The following is a 24,998-nucleotide window of genomic DNA, read 5'->3' as shown; positions in this document are numbered from 1 at the left end:
ATCAATTCTTTATCTTTTAGTGTAATGGTAGAGGATGTACAAAAACTAATAGATGAGCAGTTTGAACACACACGTAAAAGGTCACTGTCTTCATTTGATTATACAAAATACCATCCAATGAATGAGGTAAGACAGAGTATTTATGCAACATAATAACATATCATGAGTCATGTTTTAACAGATTAAAAAATGGGAATAATATTCATTGCTCCCTACCTTCCAAGAATCATTTTTATCTGTCTGTTCCTTGTTTTCAGATCTATGAATGGATGGATCAAATCAAAGAAACACATAAAGATCTAGTCACAATACATTATATGGGGTCAACCTATGAGACCAGACCCATTTATTATCTAAAAGTAAGATGTTTTTCTGCTTCAACATGATGTATGGGTGAATACATTATATTTTTAACATTTAAAGTAAAATTAAAAGTGAATGTTCTGTAAGTTACGGTTCACTGAAAGGACAACCAATTTATTATGAAATATAATAGTATATTCCCATCTTCTGTATTTAAAGTATTATATATGTGATATATCAAAACTACACTCACCGGCCACTTTATTAGGTACACCATGCTAGTAACGGGTTGGACCCCCTTTTGCCTTCAGAACTGCCTCAATTCTTCGTGCCATAGATTCAACAAGATGCTGGAAGCATTCCTCAGAGATTTTGGTCCATATTGACATGATGGCATAACACAGTGCTGCGGCAGTGCAGACAAACTTAATCCTGGGCATTGCAGTAATTCACGAAGCAGGCCTCACCCCAGGTATCTCACAACTAAGACCAAGATATAAGTGGCCATTACCAGTCCAGTCTGAGGACACCGACTAGGTCTGGTTGGTCTCCAAGTCTACAGACACCATATGCAATAATAAAGGTGGGACTTCCCGACTGCTGGTCAGACCCTTGAGTCCTTGTTCTCTTTGTGGTGTATGTCCAGGTACTTGAAACAGCTATTTGATACTCAAAATACTGGTGCTTTTTTCATTTGTTATTTTTGATTTGTAGTATTCTTACACATTTAGTCTTTTTCATGTAAGTTGGAAATCCTTTAAAAAGTACTTTAAAATTAAAACTTTTGTAGTCACAATTAGAATATAAAAATGTCACCAAAGCTCAACTCTCCCTTTAAAACAAGGAAAATCCATAGACAATGGGCTTCAGATAAAATAAAGAAAGAAACAGTACTTTCAATTGAAGATCACATTCACCACTCCACCCTGCTCTGAAATGAAAGGCTCTTTAGTGCTTCAAGGCTTGGCAGTTACTGCCAGTCATAGCATACACTGTCAGCATTGATCCATTTAACACAATTTTATGAAGAGGGAGGCAAGCCAATCATGTAGATCACCAAGGTTTAAGGCAGTCCCCTACTTAAGAACACTCGACTTACAGACAACCCACAGTTAAAGACCTGCCCACTGTGACCTCTGGTAAAGCTCTCTGGATGCTTTAATTTAGTCCCAGGCAGCAATGATCACCTGTAAGGTGTCTGTAATGAAGCTTTATTGATAATCCTTAGTCTAATTACAGCAAAAAATTATTTTGAAACTCCAGTTGTCACTGGGGCAAAAAAAAATGTTGTCTAGATCTACAATTATAAAATATACAGTTTCAACTTACATACAAATTCAAATTAAAAACAAACCACCGGAACTATCTTGTACATAACCCGGGTATTGCCTGTACTCACATACTGGGCAAGGTGCTCTGGCGTTTTTAAACTTTATATGCGCATTTTAATCGATGTTTGTGAGTATTTCGATAATAAATACCTATCTCCTTAAACCTTGGTGATCTGCTTGATTGGCTTGTTTCCCTTTTCATAGGCTCTATGGCTGTTTTTTTCCATCTGAAAGCAAGATTTAGTTAAATGGATCAATACTGACAGCATTTACTATGACTGGGAGTAACTGCCAAGCCTTGAAGCACTAAGAGTCTTCCATTTCAGAACAGGGTGGAGTGGTGAATGTGATCTTCAATTGAAAGTACTGTTTCTTTCTTTATTTTATCTGAAGCCCATTGTCTATGGATTTTCCTTGTTTTGAAGGGAGAGTTGAGCTTTGGTGATATTTTTTTATTACTTGTTCTTCAGCATTTGTAAAAGAGTGTGCTTTTTTACCAAATTGCTCCTCTCAAGTTCACCCATTTCGCCAGGAAATATATCTGTTTGTCACTTTACAATTAGAATATATTGATTTTATATTATATAACATCCTCTATCATGTGTTTTGATATTCTAGATCAGTTCACCTTCTGATAGAAAAAAGAAAATTCTATTTATGGACTGTGGAATTCATGCTCGGGAATGGATTTCAGTGGCATTTTGTCAATGGTTTATTAGAGATGTACGTAAATATTCCTCATTACAATTTATGGTTCAGTTTTACTGAAGATTCTGCTGTTAATGTACTTTAAAAAAAATTATCATCAAGGTAATATCTCTATATCTTTATAAAATACTAAAATTAAACCATTAGTTGCTTATTTGGTAAATCTATACAAAAGAGGATCTGCACAACCAGGTATAACAAAGGTGTAATAGCCAACACACAGTAATAGACTGTAATACAAAAAAAACTAAAAAAGTGCAGAAGGCAAATAGTACAATTTCAACTATTCAAAGAGAACCAATGGCACATCCTAAGAAGAGATACACAAGTGAGATAAAATCAAGGAGGAAGGCGCTAAGATGTGAGGAGAGCGACATCCCATGTGTTCTGTTGCCAATGTGACTTCATCATGGTCATAATGAAGTCTAATTGGTGACTGAACACCTGGGGTGCCACTTATTCTCTAATGTTCAATAAAATAATGGCTTTCACATCCGCCTAGAAAGAAAGAAGTACCCTGTGGGATATAAATATCAGGGTCATAATTATTTGAGATGCGGAGGAAAAGTGACAGTCCAAAAGAGTTATCTATGTTTCGGCAAAAAACAAACCTAACACACTGTGTTATAACTGGTATGTCAGCATAAAAAACAATATAACATCAGTTTCAGTTGTTGTCGTATTTTATATGCCCCTGGTGTCTGTAATCCTTAGATTTTATGCTTAGCAGGATCCTAGTAGAGGATAGGGATATATTTTTTCATATGTTTTTAACATTTCTTTCATAAACTTCTCCTCCAAAGTTTCTGTCAAATTTTGTTTCCATAAAAATATTTGAATAGACTTTTATATATTTCAGATACTTCTACATCACAGCCACAATCCTGTAATAAATAAAGCTCTGAAGCACATAGACTTTTATATTGTCCCTGTCCTCAATATTGATGGTTTTATTTTTTCCTGGACTACGGTAAGAACCATTATAAATTAAACAACCTTCTATGCTTACATAGTATCAAAATGATAATTTCTGATTACTGGTGCCATGTTGTTCCTTATAAACAATTTGCCCTTGGATACGACCACCACTGCACTCTCCCAGCAGTGGTCAGACATGTAATATTGAGGTGCCTGGCCATCTGGATTCAGTGTTTGATACTCTAGAATGGCTGTGAGACACATAGTAGCTCTCAGCAATTTCATATGCACAAACTGTTTGTTTCTTTGCACAATCATTCCAGCAGGAGTCCTCTGTTTCTTTTTTTTTCTCCTTAATTTATTGGCAAAAGTAATCGTATACAAAACAAATATACCAATATACACAATACATAATTATCAATCTGCAAAAAAAAAGAAAAACACCAATTGCTTTCCATTATGGTGTACTATATAATCTACCTTCTAAGTTCAATTCACCTAGAGAAAAGTAGATGATGAGGATAAAAAAAAAAAAAGAAGAAGAAAAGAGAAAAAAGGACAGAGAGAAAGAAAAGAAGAAAAAATAGAAGTTGACAGATATTCTATTACCACTAAGCATCAATAAGTAATTACATAATAATCTTTTCATAACCTGGCCAGTGGTTCCACAGATTGTCTAAATTCTTTGTATTTATAATATCTTGTTTAGAGATGAGCTAACACACTCGTTCGAGCATTAGCGTACTCGTAACTGCTCGTTGCTCGGACGAGTACTTCGCCAGCTCGAGAAAATGGCATCTCCCGCCGTTTTGATTTTTGGTGGCCAGAAACAGAGCCAATCACAAGCCAGGAGACTCTGCACTCCACCCAGCATGACGTGGTTCCCTTACACCTCGATAGCAGTGGTTGGCTGGCCTGATCAGGTGACCCTGGAATAGACTAGCCCCTGCCCGCGCTGCTCAGATCATTCTCTGTCTGGATGCCGTTAGGTAGAGAGTTGCTGCTGCTGCAGGGATAGCGTTAGGGTGTTATATTAGCTTACTGTTACGCAGGAGTGGATCTACAAGAACCCAACAGCCCTTGTTAGGGCTAGAATAGCGTTATTTATATATATTTTTTTGTTTGCTTGTGGCTGGGCTTGCTGGCACTAGTATTGCAGCTAGTACCATATTGTGAGGAATTTGCAGGGAGACTTGGGAACGTTCTATTTAGCTCATAGTGACACAAATATCCATCTCAAACACCTAAGTGGGACAATTTATTAGGGGTTTGATTGAATTAGGCACAGTCTGACGATTTTTTTTTTTTTTTCCAAAACTTAAAGTGACTTAAAATCCAGTTGTTGTGTGCTTTCAGTGTAGGTTAGAAACTAGGCATACAAGAACCCAACCGGCTTTCTTAGGCCTACAATAGTGTTATATATATATTTTGTTGATTTGCTTGTGGCTGGCCTTGCTGGCACTAGTAGTGCAGCTAGTACCATATTGTGACGAATTTGCAGGGAGTCTTGCGAACGTTCTGTATAGCTCTTAGTGACACACATATCCATCTCAAACACATAAGTGAGACAAAAACACAAAAAAAAAAAAGAAATTTACAGTTTACACTTTAATTTTGAAAATGTTGAACCCAAGGGCTAGAGGTAGAGGACGAGGGCGTGGGCGTCCCACTACTGGAGGGGTCAGAGGCCGTGGTCCTGGGCGGGGTGAGACACCACCTGCTGATGAGGGAGCAGGGGAACGCCGCGGAGCTACACTCCCTAGGTTCATGTCTCAAGTTACTGGAACCCGTGGTAGAGCACTGTTGAGGCCAGAACAGTCCGAACAGGTGATGTCGTGGATTGCGGACAATGCTTCTAGCCATTTGTCCACCAGTCAGTCTTCCACGCAGTCCACCCATGTCCTCGAAATCAGCACTCCTCCACCTCCCCCCAGTCTGCCCTCTCCCAGGAAAATTTGGCATTTGAACCGGCATACTCTGAGGAACTGTTTTCTGGACCCTTCCCAGAGTAACAAACCACTTGTCCGGTTGCTGCTGAGCCCTTTTCCGATACCCAGGTTTTCCACCGGTTGCAGTCTGTGGGTGATGATGACATTGTTGACATAGTGGAAGAAGTGTGTAAGGAGGTGTCGGACGATGAGGAGACACGGTTGTCAGACAGTGGTGAAGTTGTTGTCAGGGCCAGACGGAGAGGCAGGGCCAGAGCTGGTGCATCAGCGCCAAATGTTTCACGTAGTTAAGCTCCCGTGGCGAGGGCTAGATTTTCAGAAGTCTGGAGGTTCTTTAAAGAAACACCGGATGACCGACGGACTGTGTTATGCAACCTGTGCCACACCAGGATCAGCAGGGGTTCCACCACTACCAGCTTAACCACCACCAGTATGCGCATATGAATGCTAAACACCCCACTCAATGGAACCAAGGCAGCTCATCTCCGGCCGGGCACACCACTGCTCCTTCCCCTGTGTCACCTGCTGCCTCTGCTAGTCAGCCCCCTGCCCAAGACCCCGGCCCAAACACCTCCCGTGCGAAAACCACACCTTCGCCTCCACGATCCTCCACAGCATCCACCAATGTCTCCATGCGCAGCCTTCAGCTCTCCATACACCAGGCGCTGGAGCGCAAGAGGAATTACAGTGCAACCCACCCACACGCCCAAGCCCTCAATGTCCACATCTCCAAACTGCTTAGCCTGGAGATACTGCCCTATAGGCTGGTAGAGACCGAGGCCTTTCGCACCATCATGGCGGCGGCCGCCCCTCCGTATTAGGCCGCCACTACTTTTCCCGATGTGCCGTCCCAGCCCTGCACAAGCACGTGTCAGAGAACATCATCCGTGCCCTGACCAACGCCGTTTTTGACAAGGTCCACCTGACCACGGACACGTGGGCGAGTGCTGCCGGGAAGGGCCACTATATGTCGCTGACGGCACATTGGGTTAACTTGGTGGAGGCTGGGAAAAAGTCTGACCCTGGGGCTGGTCATATACTGCCGACGCCGAGGATTGCGGTGTCTACTTCGGTCCAGGTCTCTCAGGCCTACTATGCCTCCTCCTCCTCCCACCCCTCCTCCACCTCCTCCTCTGAATTAACATCCGTGGGCATGGCGCCATCAGTCGGTAGCTCTAGTCACAGCAGCAGTGCCGTCGCTAAGCGACAGCAGGCGGTGCTCAAACTGCTGAGCCTAGGCGATAAAAGGCACACCGCCCAAGAGCTATTACAGGGCATCACGGCGCAGACTGATATGTGTCTGGAACCGCTGAACCTGAAGCCAGGCATGGTTGTGTGTGACAACGGCCGTAACCTGGTGGCCGCTCTGCAACTCCGCAGACTGACACATCTGTGCGCATTTCAGGAAGTCCAGCACAGATGCTGCCACTCTCAGGGCAGCGCAGCGCCGCTTCCAACTGCCCGCTCACCGACTGTTGTGCGGCGTGCCCACGAGGTGGAATTCAACATTAACCATGTTATCCAGAGTTTACCAGCAGCAGAGAGCGATTGTAGACTGCCAGATGTCTACATCCACTAGAACTGGTAGTAAGGTCAGTCAGCTTCCTCAAGTCTACAATGAGGAGTGGGCGCGGATGTCTGATATCTGTCAGGTGCTGAGTAACTTTGAGGAGTCAACACAGATGGTCAGCGGCGATGCCGCTGCTTGGCCTGTTGAAAAACTCTCTGGCCAGCATGAAGTCAGAAGCTTTGCGCTCGTCACAAGAGACAGGGGAAGAAGATTCCCTTGTTGATAGCCAAAGCACCCTCAGGTCTGTTTCTCAGCGTATATCGGAGGAGGTGGAGGATGATGAGGAGGAAGAGGAGGAGAATGTTGGCGAGACAGAAGAGGGGAGCATTGCTCAGTCCTTCACTGTTCAACGTGTATGGACAGAAGAAGAGAAGTTCGAGGAGTTCGAGGAGGAGGAAATGGACAGTCAGGCCAGTGAGGGGAGTGAATTCTTGCGCGTTGGGACTCTGGCGCATATGGAAGATTTCATGCTAGGCTGCCTATCCCGTGACCCTCGTGTTCAAAGAATTTATTCCAGCACCGATTACTGGGTATTCACTCTCCTGGACCCACGGTACAAGCAAAATCTTTCCACTCTCATCCCTGGAGACGAAAGGAGTGTGAGAATGCATGAATACCAGCAGGCCCTGGTGCACAAGATGAAACACTATTTCCCTTCTGACAGCGCTAGCGGCAGAGGGCATACTTCTGCTGGACAAGTGGCGAGTGAGAGTAGGCGAGCAGGCAGCTTGTCCAGCACTGGCAGGGGTACGCTTTACAAGGCCTTTGCCAGTTTTATGTCACCCCAGCAAGACACTGTCACCTGTCCCCAGTCTCGGCAGAGTAGGGCTGATCTTTACAGAAAGATGGTGAGGGAGTACGTAGCTGACCATACTATCGTCCTGAATGATCACACAGCTCCCTACAACTACTGGGTTTCAAAGCTGGGCATGTGGCACGAACTGGCGCTGTACGCCTTGGAGGTTCTTGCCTGCGCTGCCGCTAGCGTGTTGTCCGAGCGGGTTTTCAGTGCAGCTGGTGGCATCATCACCGATAAGCGTACACGCCTGTCGACTGATAGCGCTGACAGGCTGACGCTTATCAAGATGAATAAAGCCTGGATTTCTCAGGATTTCCATTCGCCACCAGGTGAAAGAAGCTCAACCTGAATAATGTATGCACTCCTCCTCCTCATTTTCCTCCTTCTCCTCCTCTTTGTACACTAAAGCAGAGGAAACTGGCTATTTTTTGCCAGGGCAAACTGGCTCTAGCTATAGAACTCTAAGAATTTAATTTTTCTGGAGGACCACCTACCTGCTCCTCTGGTTTGAAAACTTTTTTGGACTGCCACATACAGGCACTATCAAATTTAATTGTCTCCATAGCAGCCTCCACACGTCGTCTTTATAGCTGCCTCCACACCTTGTCTCCATTGCTTCCTCCACACATCATCTCCATAGCTGCCTCCCAAAGTCGTCCATATAGTTGCCTCCGTTCATCGTCCCCTTAGCAAACGAGCTGTATCAGGCAGAATTTTGGGTTGTTTTCATGGCTTCCACATCAAACTTGTTAACTTTGTCACCACCCTGCTGTGTTATCCACAAAATATACTGGCAAACTTTTATAATTTACCAATATTATTTCAGCGCTTCTTGCGCATCTGTTTACATTCCCCTCACCCGCCATAACCCAAACTTATAAGAACACTACTACACTTGATCTTATACAAAAGGTTCTTAGAAGTGCTGTTTGGGGAGGAGCCGAGAGACAGGGGCTAGGACAGGCGAAAGCTCGCCTGGCAGCGGACCGCCAGCTCCATCCCAAAATCCAACTAACATAGTTTTAACTGCAGCACCTTTAATCTACTACTACTTTACTGCCTCCATACATGGTCCCCTTATCAAACCAGCTGTGTCAGGCAGAATTTTTGGGTGTTTCACCAAATACATAATGGAACTCGGTGCATCTGTCGCCGCCATGCTGCAGACCTGAAGTTGCAATATGGATACTGTCGCTCTTAATCATGGAACCATTTCCGAAAAAACTATTAAAAATAGAACCGCTATGCTATTCCATTATTCCTAGGTGAAATATTCAAACGACCCCGCCTGCTTTGAAAATTATAATTTTTTCAAAGTAAACGCTTCTGGCTCCCAGGCCCATTTTAGGTGGGGAGGAGCCGAGAGACAGGGGCTTGGACAGGCGAAAGCTCACCTGGCAGCGGACCGCCAGCTCCATCCCAAGATCAGGCAGCCTCAGAGGCATCCATGCATACTGCCCCTGCTGTTTCCTGTCCATTTCGCCTCCACGATCCTCCACAGCGTCCACCAATGTCTCCATGCGCAACTTTCAACTCTCTATACACCAGACGCTGGAACGCAAGAGGATATACAGCACATCATCCCCTTATCAAATGATCTGTGTCAGGCAGAATTTTCGGGTGTTTCACCAGATACATAATGGAACTCGACGCATCTGTCGCCGCTATGCTGGAGACCTGAAGTTTCAATCATAGAAGCAATATGGATGCCCCATACTGTCACTTTTAATCATGGAAGTCGTCTCCATGGCTGCCTCCACATGTCATCCCCTTATCAAATGAGCTGTGTGAGGCTCATTTTTCGTGTGTTTCACCAAATACGTTATGGAACTTGGTCACTATGTCGCCACTATGCTGTGTTATCGACTAAATATACCATCAACCTTTTGTTCACATAGGAAATCATTACAGCGCTTCTTGCTCACCTCCTTTAGTTCCTCTCTGCCACCCATTGGTTTGAAGCCTGAGTCCATTTGGGGTATGTCGCCATGACACTCTCTAGCCTGCCGCTGCTGCCGCTGCCTCTGCATGCCGTCTTCTATAGTGTTAGGGTCAATTATTGGATGTTTTAGATGCTATCTAGCCTCATTCGGTCACTCTGTCATCGCCATGCTGTTGCCCATAATTTTGGCATAATGGTGCGATTAAGCAGCCTCAGAGGCATCCATGCATGCTGCCCCTGCTGTTTCCTGTCCATTTCCGTGGTGTTTACATCATTTTCTGAGGTTTCCAGGTGTTTGGCCAAGCTTCCCTGTGTAGACCCTTGGTCCCCTTGAAAAATTCTCGAGTCTCCCATTGACTTCAATGGGGTTCGTTATTCGAGACGAGCACTCGAGCATCGGGAAAATGCACCCGAGCATTTTAGTGCTCTCTCATCTCTAACCTTGTTCCCACAGACATTGTTCCATTTTCCATGTAAAATTAACCAGAGATATAACCTCATCTATAGTTGGGGAGGCTTCTGCCTTCGATTTTCTAATCAATGTAACTCTAGCAGCAGTCAGTATTTTATTGATTACCCAGCTATATTCACATTTTTTTTTTGTCGAATTTCTTGTAATAATATTTAGTATTGACAATTCTGGAAATAATGTAAAGGGCTATATACTGTATACTAGTTCTATAATTTTGGCAACACTTAGCCAATACATGTTCAGCTTGGGGCACCGCCAAGGTATATGAAGTAGGCTTGCTTAATGTCTGCACCGTCTCCAGCACGGATCAGAGTAATCACTAAACATATTTGCAAGGCGCACAGGGGGGTTGTACCATCTTGTCTGTAACTTACATAAAGTCTCATTATGATTAGTACAATATTAGGCAATATTTTTATTGTCCATCCTGGTGGCATTAAGCCACTCTACTAAAGAGAAGGACCTCCCCAGATCTTGTTCCCACTTGATCATATAACCAAGTTTCCCTTTGCCAGGGGAGTCCAGGAGCGCTGAATAGGCTATCAAGTTCCCCCCTGTAAACTTAATTTTTGATTTTAGAAATCTAAACAAGGTAGATCGATTTACCTCTTTATTTTTGAAATAGAGCTCCTAATAGTCCTTAAAGAGGATTTCAATTTCACATATGTTAGGAATTCTGATGGGGATGTGAAACTTCTCTATTATGAATTGGAATGGACTTATACCCTCTTCTGTTCAAATGTCTGCTAATGTGGACATACCTTATCTTTGCCAATTATTTAAATTTAAGTTAGTTATGTATCTGCTTAACAAGGTCAGTTTTATATCTGATAAAACTAGTTGTTTTCTGCATCCATGATATTTTTTTTTTACAGAGTTCCTCCCATACATTAATCATTGCTCTGGTGGTATAAAGGAGTTGATCTTTTTTTTTTCCTTTTATGTCTAAGTTGATAAATATAAGCAAATCTTTTAGTTGCTCATATCGTGCATAATCCGCCTCTATCTGCATCCAATTCTCTGCAGGGCTATCTATCCAGCATTTTTTGCAGGTCTCCAAGATTACTGCCTGATGATATGTTAATATATTGGGGAGGCTTGCCCCAACCCACCATCTATTAACATATAGTGTTTGTCTAGAAACTCTTGGAGGATTGTTGTTCCACACAAATTGCATTAAATTATCTTGAATTTTCTTAAGCAGTCTTTTAGGGAATAGCAGGGGAATGCAGCAAAGATAATAAAGTATTTTTGGAAGTAAATTCCTTTTTATAGCATTTATTCTTTCCAACCATGATAATGTATTAGGTAGTTTCTTAACCAGTAATTTTAATGTATCAACTAAATTAGAGCTGTTCATATTGATAATTGATTCCAATGTAGGACCTAGTCTAATTCCCAAATATACCATATCAGTTTGCGCCCACTCTAAAGCAAATTCCGAACTAATCTTGTATTTAATCTCACTTGTTTCATTTATTAAAAAAGATACTACTTTACTTTATAGTATGATAGGCAGGAGTACTTTTCAATCATTTCTCTTACAGCTTTTAAGGATGTTAGTGGGTTTAAACAAGTAATAATTACATTGTTTGCATATAAACCTATTTTATGCTCTGACTCTTTGCTAATCCCCTTGATCTTGTCTTATAGCTTTGGCAAGGGGCTCCATTATTAGATTAAATATTAATGGAGATAGTGGGCAGTCCTGCCTAACCCCATTCCTTATTAAAAACTTTTTAGAGGTATGCCCCATCTAAGCTTTTGTGCATAATTAATCTCTGAAAAATAAGGGAAAATCCAAAATGAATTAATACCGTCTCCAGGAATCACCAGTGCACCCTGTCACCCCTGGAGTCCTGCTAATTGTACCAGGTTAATTATTCTGTGGGTGGCATCTCTAGTTTGCTTTCTGGGCATACAACCAACTTGGTCTGAGTTTATTAACGCATTTATACCTGACTTCAGTCTGGAGGCTAAAGTAGAGGAAAATATTTTTAGATCACTGTTTAAAAGAGATATTGGCCTGTAGTTGTCCTCTGTTTCTAACCAACCATGTAAATACATGTATGGGAAATTATCATCACAAAGAATTTTTTTTTAATAACGTGCAATTGAAGAAATGAATGCATATGGCTGATTAATTAAGTAAGAAAAGCCTGTCTCCTCCTCAATGCTCTGCGTCCAATATATATGATGCCTGCTCATCAGTATTGCACGGTACTATCATGAACAAGCAATCAATTAGTTACATGGTGGAACTAATAAAACAGAAAAAAAGTTCTTAAAAATAAATTAATAAAAATACCCATAACAGACATATAAAGCAAAAAAAAAAAAGTCTAAATCATAACACGGACCCCAAATATATAGTATTACTGCATCTGTAAGACCCGTAGAATTAAAAAAGATGATTATTGAATCTGCTTGATGAACAGAGTTGAAAGAAAAACATTAAAAACCCACTAAAAAATTACACAAAAAATGCAATAAAAAGGATTCAAAAAAATATGTACTTCAGAATAGCATCATTGCTAGCACTTGCGCTTATTTAGCCCGATCCGCGACCTTCACTCCAGTGAGGCGTGAAGGGGGGGGCGCCGTGTCTGAGCACTTGCTGCAGCTGGCAACTTTTCACAAGGGATAAGTCGCCGGCTGGGTTTATTTCTATGCCAGGCAGGGCCAACCATAGAAGTAAACAGCACCCCGCCGGATACATCAAGAGCCCAACATGTTTGTAATGCTATACAGTGAACACAAAAAAACAGAAAAAAAAATCCAGAACACAATTTATGCTTTTCTACTCCTTCCCTCAAAAAAAGTTCAGAAATTTTTAACAATATGGGATGCCAGCCCCAAAATGGCAAAATGGTAACACTGGAAAAAAGCATCTCATCCAGCAAAAAAGTACCATCATATGGCCCCAATAACGAAAAGCTAAAATTTTATAGCCTACAAAAGGGGCCAATGAGGAATCTAAAATCTTGGCAGCTGCAGGGCCTTACTTCCCTTCTGCGTCTCACTGTGCACCAATAAGACAAGTAACGGCTACATGTACTTTAGAGGGGGAGGCGGAAGCCGAACACTAATGTAGTTATCTCCATTTCAACGGGATATACCGTATTTTCCGGACTATAAGGCGTACTTAAAAGCCTTGGATTTCCTTGGAAATCCAAAGTGCGCCTTATAGTCCGGTGCGCCCTATATGAGGGCAGCGGTCCCTACTTACATAGGTCCCCGCTACAGGAGACAGCAGATCTCCAGCGGGAACTGCAGACCACGCGGCATGAACAACTTCTGCCGCGTGGTCTGCAGTTCCCGCTGGAGATCTGCTGTCTCCGGTAGCGGGGACCTATGTAAGTATGGTCCGCTGCCCTCCTCCACCTCCCCCTCACCTTCCCCACTCACCTTCCCCGCGTCGCCGCGTCTCTTCTCGGCGTCGCGTCCCGTCGGGTCTCCGCTCCGCCCCCGGACCTCCGCCACGCCCCCGACCCTGCGCCTTATAGGCCGATGCGCCTTATATATTGAATTATTACATATATAAGGCGCATCGGACTGTTGCGCCTTATATTCCGGTGCGCCTAATGGCCCGGAAAATACGGTACACATTTATCTTAATATTATATTATTATAATTATATTATAATTATATTATTATAATTAGAGATGAGCGAGTACTAAAATGCTCGAGTACTCGTTATTCGAGACGAACTTTTCCCGATGCTCGAGTGCTCGTCTCGAATAACGAGCCCCATTGAAGTCAATGGGAGACTTGAGCATTTTTCAAGGGGACCAAGGGTCTGCACAGGGAAGCTTGGCCAAACACTTGGGAACCTCAGAAAAGGATGGAAACACCACGGAAATGGATAGGAAACAGCAGGGGCAGCATGCATGGATGCCTCTGAGGCTGCTTAATCGTACCATTATGACAAAATTATGGGCAACAGCATGGCCATGACAGAGTGACCGAATGAGGCTAGATAGCATCTAAAACATCCAATAATTGACCCTGACACTATAGGGGATGGCATGCAGACGGAGCAGCAGCAGCGGCAGGCTAGAGAGTGCCATGGCGACATACCCTAAATGGACTCAGGCTTCAAACCAATGGGTGGCAGAGAGGAACCAAAGGAGGTGAGCAAGAAGCGCTGAAATGATTTCCTATGTGAACAAAAGGTTGACTGTATATTTAGTCGATAACACAGCATGGTGGCGACATAGTGACCAAGTTCCATAATGTATCTGGTGAAACACCCGAAAAATGAGCCTGACACAGCTCTTTTGATAAGGGGACGACATGTGGAGGCAGCCATGGAGACGACTTCCATGATTAAGAGCGACAGTATGGGGCATTCATATTGCGCTGCTATGATTGCAACTTCAGGTCTCCAGCATGGTGGCGACAGATGGGCCGAGTTCTGCCTGACACAGCTCGTTTGATAAGGGGATGATGTGCTGCATATTCTCTCGTGCTCCAGCGTCTGGGGTATAGAGAGTTGAAATGAGACATTGGTGGACGCAGGAGAAGCGTGGAGGCAAAATGGACAGGAAGCAGCAGTGGCAGCATGCATGGATGCCTCTGAGGCTGCCCAATCTTGGGATGGAGCTGGCGGTCCACTGCCAGGCGAGCTTTCGCCTGTCCAAGCCCCTGTCTCTCGGCTCCTCCCCACCCAAAATGGACCTGGAGGCCAGAAGCGTTAACTTTGAAAAAATTATCATTTTCAAAGCAGGCCGGGTCGTTTGAATATTTCACCTAGGAATAATGGAATAGCATAGTGGTTCTATTTTTCATTGTTTTTACGGAAATGGTTCCATGATTAAGAACGACAGTATGGGGCATCCATATTGCGCTGCTATGATTGCAACTTCAGGTTTCCAGCATGGCGGCGACAGATGGGCCAATTCCACTATGTATCTGGTGAAACACCTGAAAATTCTGCCTGACACAGCTCGTTTGATAAGGTGACCATGTATGGAGGCAGTGAACTAGTAGTAGATTAAAGGTGCTGCAGTTAAAACTATGTTAGTTGGATCTTGGGATGGAGCTGGCGCTCCGCTGCCAGGCGAGCTTTCACCAATCCAAGCCCCTGTCTCTAGGCTACTCCCCAAACAGCACTTCTAAGAACCTTTTGTATAAGATCAAGTGTAGTAGCGTTCTTATAAGTTTGGGTTATGGCAGGTGAGGGGAATGTAAACAGATGCGCAAGAAGCGCTGAAATAATATCGGTAAATGATAAAAGTTTGCCAGTATATTTTGTGGATAACACAGCAGGGTGGTGACAAAGTTAACAAGTTTGATGTGGAAGCCATGAAAACAACCCAAAATTCTGCCTGACACAGTTCGTTTGATAAGGAGACCATGTATGGAGGCAGCTATATGGACGACTTTGGGAGGCAGCTATGGCGATGACGTGTGGAGGTAGCAATGGAGACAACGTGTGGAGGCAGCTAAAAAGACAACATGTGGAGGCTGCTATGGAGACAATTTAATTTGGATAGTGCCTGTATGTGGCACTCCCAAAAATTGTTTAAAACAGAGGACCGGGTAGGTGGCCCTCCAGAAAAATTAAATACATAGAGTACTATAGCTAGAGCCAGTTGGCCCTGGCAAAAAATAGCCAGTTTCCTCTGCTTTAGTGTACAAAGAGGAGGAGAAGGAGGACAATGAGGAGGAGGAGTGCATACATTATTGAGGTTGAGCTTCTTTCACCTGGTGGAGAATGGAAATCCTGAGAAATCCAGGCTTTATTCATCTTGATAAGCGTCAGCCTGTCAGCGCTGTCAGTCAACAGGCGTGTACGCTTATCAGTGATGATGCCACCAGCTGCACTGAAAACCCGCTCGGACAACACGCTAGCGGCAGGACAGGCAAGAACCTCCAAGGCGTACAGCGCCAGTTCGTGCCACATGTCCAGCTTTGAAACCCAGTAGTTGTAGGGAGCTGTGTGATCATTCAGGACGATGGTATGGTCAGCTACGTACTCCCTCACCATCTTTCTGTAAAGATCAGCCCTACTCTGCCGAGACTGGGGACTGGCAAAGGCCTTGTAAAGCGTACCCCTGCCAGTGCTGGACAAGCTGCCTGGTCGCCTACTCTCCCTCGCTACTTGTACCGCAGAAGTACGCCCTCTGCCGCTAACGCTGTCAGAAGGGAAATACTGTTTCAGCTTGTGCACCAGGGCCTGCTGGTATTCATTCATTCTCACACTCCTTTCCTCTCCAGGGATTAGAGTGGAAAGATTTTGCTTGTACAGGAGAGTGAATACCCAGTAATCGGTGCTGGAATAAATTCTTTGAACGCGAGGGTCACGGGATAGGCAGCCTAGCATGAAATCTGCCATATGTGTGAAGAACACATTGCAGATGTATTTAAACATCTGCAATGTGTTATTCACACACATATATATTGTTCTTCACATGCTATTTTGGGCGCACCGTTCCGCGCGTATCTCCCGACAAGTAAGCAGATGTGCCGAACATCTGTAATCTATTCTGCACTGTGTTCTGCACTGTGTTTTTCTCTTAAATGATCCTGTGTTCACTGTGTTCACTGTTTTTATTCTATTCTTCACTGTTCTTCACATCTGCTAACTTGTCGGGAGATAATATACACGGGGAACAGTGAAGAATAGATCGCAGATGTTTGCAACTTATCAGAAGACATTATTTTTCAATTAAATAACACATTTTAATCCCAAACCATGGTCCCTTTGAAAAATGCTTGAGTCTCCCATTGACTCGCGCGTGAAAAATGCGCCGAAAACGCAAAAAAAACGCTAACAACACGCTCGTGAAAAACGCAAAAACGCTAATTACTCCAAGGAAAAGTGGAACAAAAACGCAGCCAAAAACGCCAGTTTTTCACGCATTGCACCCTGACGTGAAACGCAACGCTAGTGTGGAAGGGGCCTAAGAACTAAACACAACGGTAGCAAGTCTCCCTGCAAATTACTCACAATATGGTACTAGCTGCACTGCTAATGGCAGCAAGCCCAGCCACAGGCAAACCAAAAAAAAGTAAAATAAAAGGTTTTTGTAGCCCTAAAAAGGGCTGTTGGGTTCTTGTAGAATCACTCCTGCCTAACACTATTCTAATAGAACACCCTAACGCTTTCCCTGACCAGCAGCAGCTCTCTCCCTAGCGGCATCCAGACAGAGAATGAATACACAGGAACGAAAAAAGCGGGACTAGCACACCTAGGATGAGTATAATGAGGGTCAAGGCTATACATATAAACTATTGAACTCACAAGAAAACAGAAGTATGCCAAGGGACCAAAAAAAGGTAAAGTATAAACAATTTTTATTGATATATAAATTACACCACAACACAAAAAAAACATAAAAACATTTAAAAGTGTGAACAACACACAAACAAACAATCCAGCAAGGGGACCTAGCATGTGATAGTGCTGGTCACCCCTACAAACCACCAGCTCCCCATCCTGAAATAACGCCCCCCCTAGCCGCACAAAATCCAGAAATGACCCCTGAGGAAGCCAGTTGGGTGGCGATACGCGTGGGGCTGTGTGCCCCAGCTTCCCCTCACCTCCCCTTTGCGTCTATCTCGGTTGCAGCAGGTAGATATGTGTATCCATCTTGTACATATACCTCATTGCACTTGCTTATAGATTGTTCTGTTGGAGGATTGCTGGTTTACTTTTTGCTGATTCTCCCGGGATTATGAGCTTTGACCACACACACTGGATATCTCATCCACTATAAGATACATTTCTGGATTTTGTGCGGCTAGGGGGGTGTTGGTGGTTTGTAGGGGTGACCAGCACGGTCACCCTTGCTGGATTGTTTGTTTGTTTGTTGTTCACACTTTTAAATGTTTTTATGGTTTTTTTGTGTTGTGGTGTAAATTATATATCAATAAAAGTTTTTTGGTCCTTTGGCATACTTCTGTTTTCTTGTGAGTTCCAGACAGAGAATGATGTGAGCAGCGCGGGCAGGGGCTAGTCTATTCCAGGGTTACCTGATCTGGCCAGCCAACCACTGCTATCGACGTGTAAGGGTATCACGTCATGCTGGGTGGAGTGCAGAGTCTCCTGGCTTGTGATTGGCTCTGTTTCTGCCCGCCAAAAATCACAACGGCGGGAGATGCCATTTTCTCGAGCGGGCAAAGTATTCGTCTGAGCAACGAGCAGTTTCGAGTACGCTAATACTCGAACGAGCACCAAGCTCGGACGAGTATGTTCGCTCATCTCTAATTATAATATATAATATTTATCATAATAGTATGGAGACTCCTTGAGACAGTGAATCATGATAATACATAGAAGGCAATGCTTAAAGTGATAGAATGTTCAGCACTGTAAAACCGGTATAAATTTGGTATCACCGCGATCGCACCGAACCAAAGAATAAAGTAGAGGTGCTATTTTGAGCTCACAGTCAAAGTCGGAAAAACTGAGCCCACAAGAACATGACGCACATGCGTTTTTTTTTTAATTTTTCCACATTTGGAATTTTTTTTCAACTTCGCAGTACATGGCATGTTAAAATAAATAACATTACTGGAAAGTAAAATGTGTTACGCACAAAATAAGCTTTTACACAGGTCTGTACACGGAAAAATGAAAAAGTTATGGATTTTTGAAGGTGGAGAGCGAGAAATTAGCAAAAAAACCCTGTATCCTTAAGGGGTTAAAGGGGTATTCTCATCTGGGCATTCACATTCTGTTTCATTAATCTACCATATATACCGTAAATATTTCTTCAATTAGAAGTTATTAAAAAAATGTACCTGGGTGAAGATAATTTCTCATAAATGTGGTGATATGGTCCCTTAGAAACCAGTTACGGCAACCTGCTGGAAGGATTGCACAAAGAAACAAAAGGGTGTTTGTATATGAAATGTCCAGGAGTTACTGCATGTCCTACAACCATCCTGTGGTAATGATTGCTGAAGCCAGGTGGTCAGGCATGAATCAACAGTGCATGTCTAGCCACCGCTGCCAAAGTGTCTAAGGGACAACATGGCAACATTTATGAGAAATTATCTTCACATTGGAACATTTGTTTTTAATAACATGCAATTTAAGAAATGTTTACAAGTGGCAAATGAATTAAATGTAAATGTGAATTAAATTAAATGTTTATAATCATCTGCAAGTTGTTCTTCACACATATTGTTCTTCAAATACTATTTCGGAGAACACTGTTCTGCACGCATGTCTCCGGAACATCTGCGATCTGCTCCGGAGACACGCGTGCAGAACGGTGTTCTCCGCAATAGTATTTGAAGAACAATATGTGTAGAGAACAACTTTCAGATGTTGCCATCTGCAAGCTCGGACGAGTATACTCCCTCATAACTAGTAATACCTAACATGTTGGTGATTTTTACTCTATATTAGGTTTTATATCGGTTCTAGGGAAAGGAGGGTGATTTGAATTTTGATGTTTTTCTATTATTTTTTAACTTTTTTTCCCCCTATTTTTTAGACCATCTAGGGTATTTTAACGGTATATGGTCTGATTGTTCCTACCATATACTGCAATACTACTGTATTGCTATATATGGCATTTTTACATAGTGGCATATTTACACAGTATTCATTACAATGAGCCTCCCACCTGCATCCCACCTGCATCATGAGCTGACAGAGATTTGCTTGGAGCATGAGGTCAGCTGATAGCAGTATGAGGAAGGCTGAAGTGGGTGGTAGAGGTGCAGAAAGCAGATTACAATGCCCCGAGATTCAATATAGTTTGCTGGTAGGAAGCCATGTATACTTTTATATACTTTTAAAAGTGAGTGGAACCACTAATGTTAGTTATAATTAATGTTAATTCAACATATCATCACGCCATGCAAACCTAATAAACAAACTGAGAAATAGATGTGTCATGTGTTTTAAGCTTCATCCATGTAATTTCATAGATCTTTTTCATATATAGAATCGCCTTTGGAGAAAATCTCGATCACCATATGAAAATGGAAATTGCTATGGGGTGGACCTCAACAGAAACTTTAATTCGAGCTGGTGCTGTAAGTCTAATATCATATAAAGTATGTTACATATGCATTAACAAAAAGATGTGTATATTATAAAAAAATAAGCAAGTATTTCCAAGGTCTGAATCACATTTATTGTCAGCAGACCTTCAGGTTATGTCCACACTTTACAAACCTATTGTTTACTTGGAATACAATGGGTCCAGCATATTGCATTCCAAAAGAATGACCATATATATCCCACTGATACAAATTTGTAGCTGAAATCTGAATGCCCATTTAGTGTTAAGATATCACTACAACAGGAAATCCTTTAATTTTCATTCCATATCAATAGCTGTTAAAATTTGTTAACGCGGCCAAATCAAATTTTTCACTTATTTCTAGTCATAATGAATACTTTACACAAGAGTACACCTTATATTCAATTTACACATGGTCCTATAGTTACTATTTATTTAGGAGAAACTAGGTTTAAACAATTACGTTACCTGGTAATGTATGAACTCTTCTTCAGTTCCTGACTTTTTATGTTTTAATCTAGCAATCGGTGCCTCGAGAAACTGCAGCAGCAATACATTCTGTGGATCTGGACCTACATCAGAACCTGAGGCCAAAGCTTTGTCAAAATTAGTGAGCAATTTGAAATCTGATATATTGGCCTACCTGACAATACACTCATATGGACAGTATATTCTTCTTCCCTATGGCTACACCGAAGATCTATCAGTCAATCATAATGAAATGGTAAAGGAAGAATTCAGATGATCACCAGCTATAATATGAATAATAATCTATTTACTAGAAGTTTATATTAATGTTGGTGTAGGTGACTTGTTATTATAGCTCATGCCTGTTGACTGAAAAGAATTAAATGGAACCTGCCAGTAGACCTTTACCTTGTCAGAGGGAACTACCATTATGTTGTCAAGCAGTTTAATACCTTACGGATGAGGCTAAAATATTCTTTCATGGTTCTGCATGGTTTGAAGTGAGATGCAAATTGGATGAATAAAGTCATGCAAAAATGTAAAGCTCTGCCCACCTCTCTGCTGTGATAAACGCCATTCACCACACTTGGATATGGTTAGAGTTCTCCACAAATACAAAGAAGGGGGAATTCTGAGGCAGGGAGAGCTTGACTTCAGATCTTAACTCTCCACTCCATGACATTATACAATCATTTTAAATTTCATTTCAAAGTTGATTCTCTGGGTGATACTACCACGCTGGACCATGAAAGCAACATGATCTGCTAATCTAGAAAAGAATGCCCTTGATGCTTGGATAAAATATAAATCCCTTTGCCAAGAGTAATAAAATATTGGGGCATTTTCAGTAAATGAATTGGGCATTTCCATGTATTAAAAATGTGGAAAATTATGGAGATAATCAACTTCATCCAACCTATTGTCCCGTTAATGATGCTGAAAAAATGTTTTCTCCTGCAAACCTTTATTTTTCTTAAAAGTCAACGACCTAATGATTGCATTTCTCTTGGCTACCGCTAGGAAGTATTGTCCACCTCAGGTAACTTTGTAGCAAAACAAAATTATCTTAAGAAATAAAATATTTATATTTGCACCAAGCAAAACCTATATTTCAGCTAATATTTACAAATTGAAACACTGTAAAAAACAGTTGGGGTGAAAAGTTTTTATATATGCAACAATCCTCCACATCCAAGAGCTTATGCTCTCAAAAGCGCCCATCATGAATTGCAATTTCACATTGCAAATATTGTTTTCACAGTTCTCTGTTGGGCAGACTTCAGCTTCAAAGATTGCAGAAGTTCATGGTGTTCAGTATACGGTTGGTCCTGCTTCTCATGTGTTATGTAAGTATATGTAGTCCAGATTTAATTTATTATGTACTTTGAGCTGGCACAGCATTTGTTTGTTTTTTTTACATTTATTCGAAGAATGAGAAGCTCCTTTCTCAAGTTTATTAAAGAATATCACTTTAGGTAGTTTAAACAAGTAAAGCATTGAAGAAAAAATGTGTTCTATCTGAAGTTACCAGAATAAGTACAGCAATGCAATCATAGTTCATAGAGATGTGAACCTGGGATGCTTGATACTTGCTTATTGGCAAGCATTTTTTAAAAAGAGGGGATTGGCCTTAAATGGTTTAAATGGTGCATCCTTAATTAAAGACCTTGGTTGAATTAAACTCATACCACAAACATACCCAAAGTGTCACACCCCTCACTAATTAAAACAATTACACTTGTTTGAGATTTATATATAAATATCTTTATATATGTACTAGCTGTAGCTCACAGCATTGCCTGGAATAGTAAAGAACTGCTCTTAGCTTTAACAAAATAGAATGGGTTAGCAAAAAATATTTTATATGTATCTCTCTCTCTCTGACTGTCTCTCTATGACTGTCTCTCTGACTGTCTTTAACTGTCTGTCTCTCTTTGTCCCTCTCTGTTTGTTTTTTAACTTTCTAACTTTGTCTGACTTTGACTGTCTGACTTTGACTGTCACTCTCTCTGTCTCTGAAGAACCACGAGGAGTTGTCCCGTTCTGGAGGCGCTGTCACACTCAGATAATAGACTGGGACAGCGCCTCCAGAACGGGACAACTCCTCGTGGTTCTTCAGCACACAGCCAAGTCCGTCAACTCTGGTTTGCCCGGACCTGAGTCCCGTCGGCAGCAGTCCCTCCATCTATTTTACGCTCTATCTTTCACTGAACCAGGTGAGAGACATTCTATTATATATATTTCCTTATCAAACAATACACTTGAATCCTTTGCGCTTTCTGTCTCCCCCTCCTATTGGCCACGTTGATGCATACCTGTGGATCCCCACATTAACGCATCCAACACCAGCCCTCCATTTACTCTCTCTGTCTCTGTCTTTGACAGTCTCTCTCTGCCATTGATTGTCTCTCTTTGACTTTCTGTACTTTGCTGTCTCTATCTCTCTCTGTCTGTCTTTGAATGCCTCTCTCTGTATGTCTTTGAGTGTCTTTCTCCGTCTCCTTTTGACTGTCTGTCTTTGACTTTCTATCTTTGTCTCTGTATTGTCAGCAATACAATCAAAGATATGTGTACATGAGCTTGAACCATGCTTGATACTTGGTTATTGACTTTAAAAAAAAAATGTCATACCCATAACTAATTAAAGCAATTAAAGCCACCTTTTTCTTTTAATAACTGCTTTTCACACTCTTGGCATTAACTTGATGAACTTCAAGAAGTAGTCACCAGAAAAGGTTTTCACATCACAGGTGACTTTCAGGTGTAATAAGTGGGATTTCTTGCCTTATAAATGGGGTTGGGACCTTCAGTTTTGTTGTGCAAAAGTCAGGTGCATACACAGCTGATAGTCTTACTGAATAGACTGTTAGAATTTGTATTATGGCTAAAAAAAAAAAGCAGCTACGCAAAGAAAAACGAGCGGCAATCATTACTTGAAGTGAGTAGAAGAAATTGGGAAAACGTTGAAAGTGTCCCCAAGTGCAGTCGAAAAAACCATCAAGCACTTTAAAGATACTGGCTCACATGAGGACCAACCAAGGAAAGGAAGCAGAGTCACCTCTGCTGTGGAGGATAAGTTCATCTGAGTCACCAGCCTCAGAAATCGCAGGTGGACAGCAGCTCAGATTAGAGACCAAGTCAATGCCACACAGAGTTCTAGCAGCAGACACAACTCTACAACAACTGTTAAGAGGAGGCTGTGTGCAGCAGGTCTTCATGGTAAAATAGCTGCTAGGAAACCACTGCTAAGGACCTGGCAACAAGCAGATGAGACCAGTTTAGGCTAAAGAACACAAGAAATGGACATAAGGCAAGTGGAAATTTGTGCTTTGGTCTTATGTGTCCAAATGTGAGATCTTTCATTCCAACCACAGTGTATATTTGTGTTATGCAGATATGTATATATACTAGCTGTAGCATTTCCCAGGATAGTTACAAAATGAAATGGGTTAACAAAAAATATTTTATCTGTATCTCTTTCTCTTTCTGACCATCTCTCTTTCTGAATGTCTCTGTCTGTCTTTAACTGTCTCTCTATGACTGTTCCTCTCTGTCTGTCTTTGGCCATCTCTCGCTGTCTGTCTTTGACTGTATTTTTCTGTCTATCTTTGACTGTCTCTGTTAGACTGCCTCTCTGTTTCCTTCTGTCTGTCTTTGACTGTCTGTCTATGTCTCTCTCTATCTCTCACCATGTTACCACACACATAAGCTGTCTTATACTCATTGCCGATGGTAACCAATTAAACCTCAGAGCTCATATTAATGGTTTGTGGCAAAATAGCAACCAATCACAGCTCAGCTTTTAACTGTCACAGCAGCCAGGAGACAATGGCTCCAGTATATGGTTGTTAATAAGTGTATTTTGGAAAGTACAAACCTATTCTGACATTTCCTGAGTCACAGGCATTGGCTGTAAAAAATTTGGTGATTGTAAACGTGATTGCCAGATTCCTTTAGCGGACATACATACATAACTCCATACCCTCAGCTTTATATGTATAAATATAGTTTATGGTATTGCTGAAAATTGCAATGAAGTTAAAGTGAGCGTACTCTGTCATGTACTGTATACATATGTTTATACATAGAATTATGTCTTTTTGACATAAAATTTGTGAGAATTATTGTATATTGTATTGTATATTGTATTACTAGTTGTAGGATAGGGGCTAACACTTCCTCTTTTATTATTGTTTTAAACAGATAGTAATGCTGGTTCTTCAATGGATTGGGCTACAGATTTAGGAATTCCTTTGACTTATACATTTGAGCTAAGAGATAATGGAACTTATGGATTTGTTCTTCCTGAAGACCAGATTGAACCTACATGTGAAGAAGTTATGGATGGGATCTTATCCATTGTTGACTATCTAAATGAAAAACATTTTAACAGTGCATCAAGTATTTTCTCTGACACTTTATGGATAAATCTGATCGTTTCAATAATCATTGGCACATACTGTTCTCTATATTGATATGATTGAAAATAACCTGCACGCTGTCAATAGATATAACATAGGTGTTCCCAAAATCAACATTTATCCCCTAT

At 41.8% G+C, this 24,998-nt stretch overlaps 1 protein-coding gene across 1 annotated transcript; it reads left to right on the top strand.

Annotated features, from left to right (window-relative positions):
* The first annotated feature begins 117 nt into the window (after nucleotides 1–117).
* LOC140076149 (carboxypeptidase O-like) lies at nucleotides 118–24,998 on the top strand. The gene is made up of 8 exons (XM_072122657.1): nucleotides 118–126; nucleotides 258–359; nucleotides 2,253–2,357; nucleotides 3,202–3,312; nucleotides 19,901–19,991; nucleotides 20,503–20,705; nucleotides 21,711–21,795; nucleotides 24,653–24,998. The coding sequence occupies exons 1-8, from the start codon at nucleotides 118–120 to the stop codon at nucleotides 24,922–24,924; spliced, it is 978 nt and encodes a 325-aa protein (XP_071978758.1). The 3' UTR covers nucleotides 24,925–24,998.

Source organism: Engystomops pustulosus, chromosome 8, assembly GCF_040894005.1.
Source record: "Engystomops pustulosus chromosome 8, aEngPut4.maternal, whole genome shotgun sequence".
Taxonomy (NCBI): domain Eukaryota; kingdom Metazoa; phylum Chordata; class Amphibia; order Anura; family Leptodactylidae; genus Engystomops; species Engystomops pustulosus.
The sequence above is the reverse complement of the archived record's forward strand: the minus strand, read 5'-3'. Positions and strand labels throughout refer to the sequence as shown.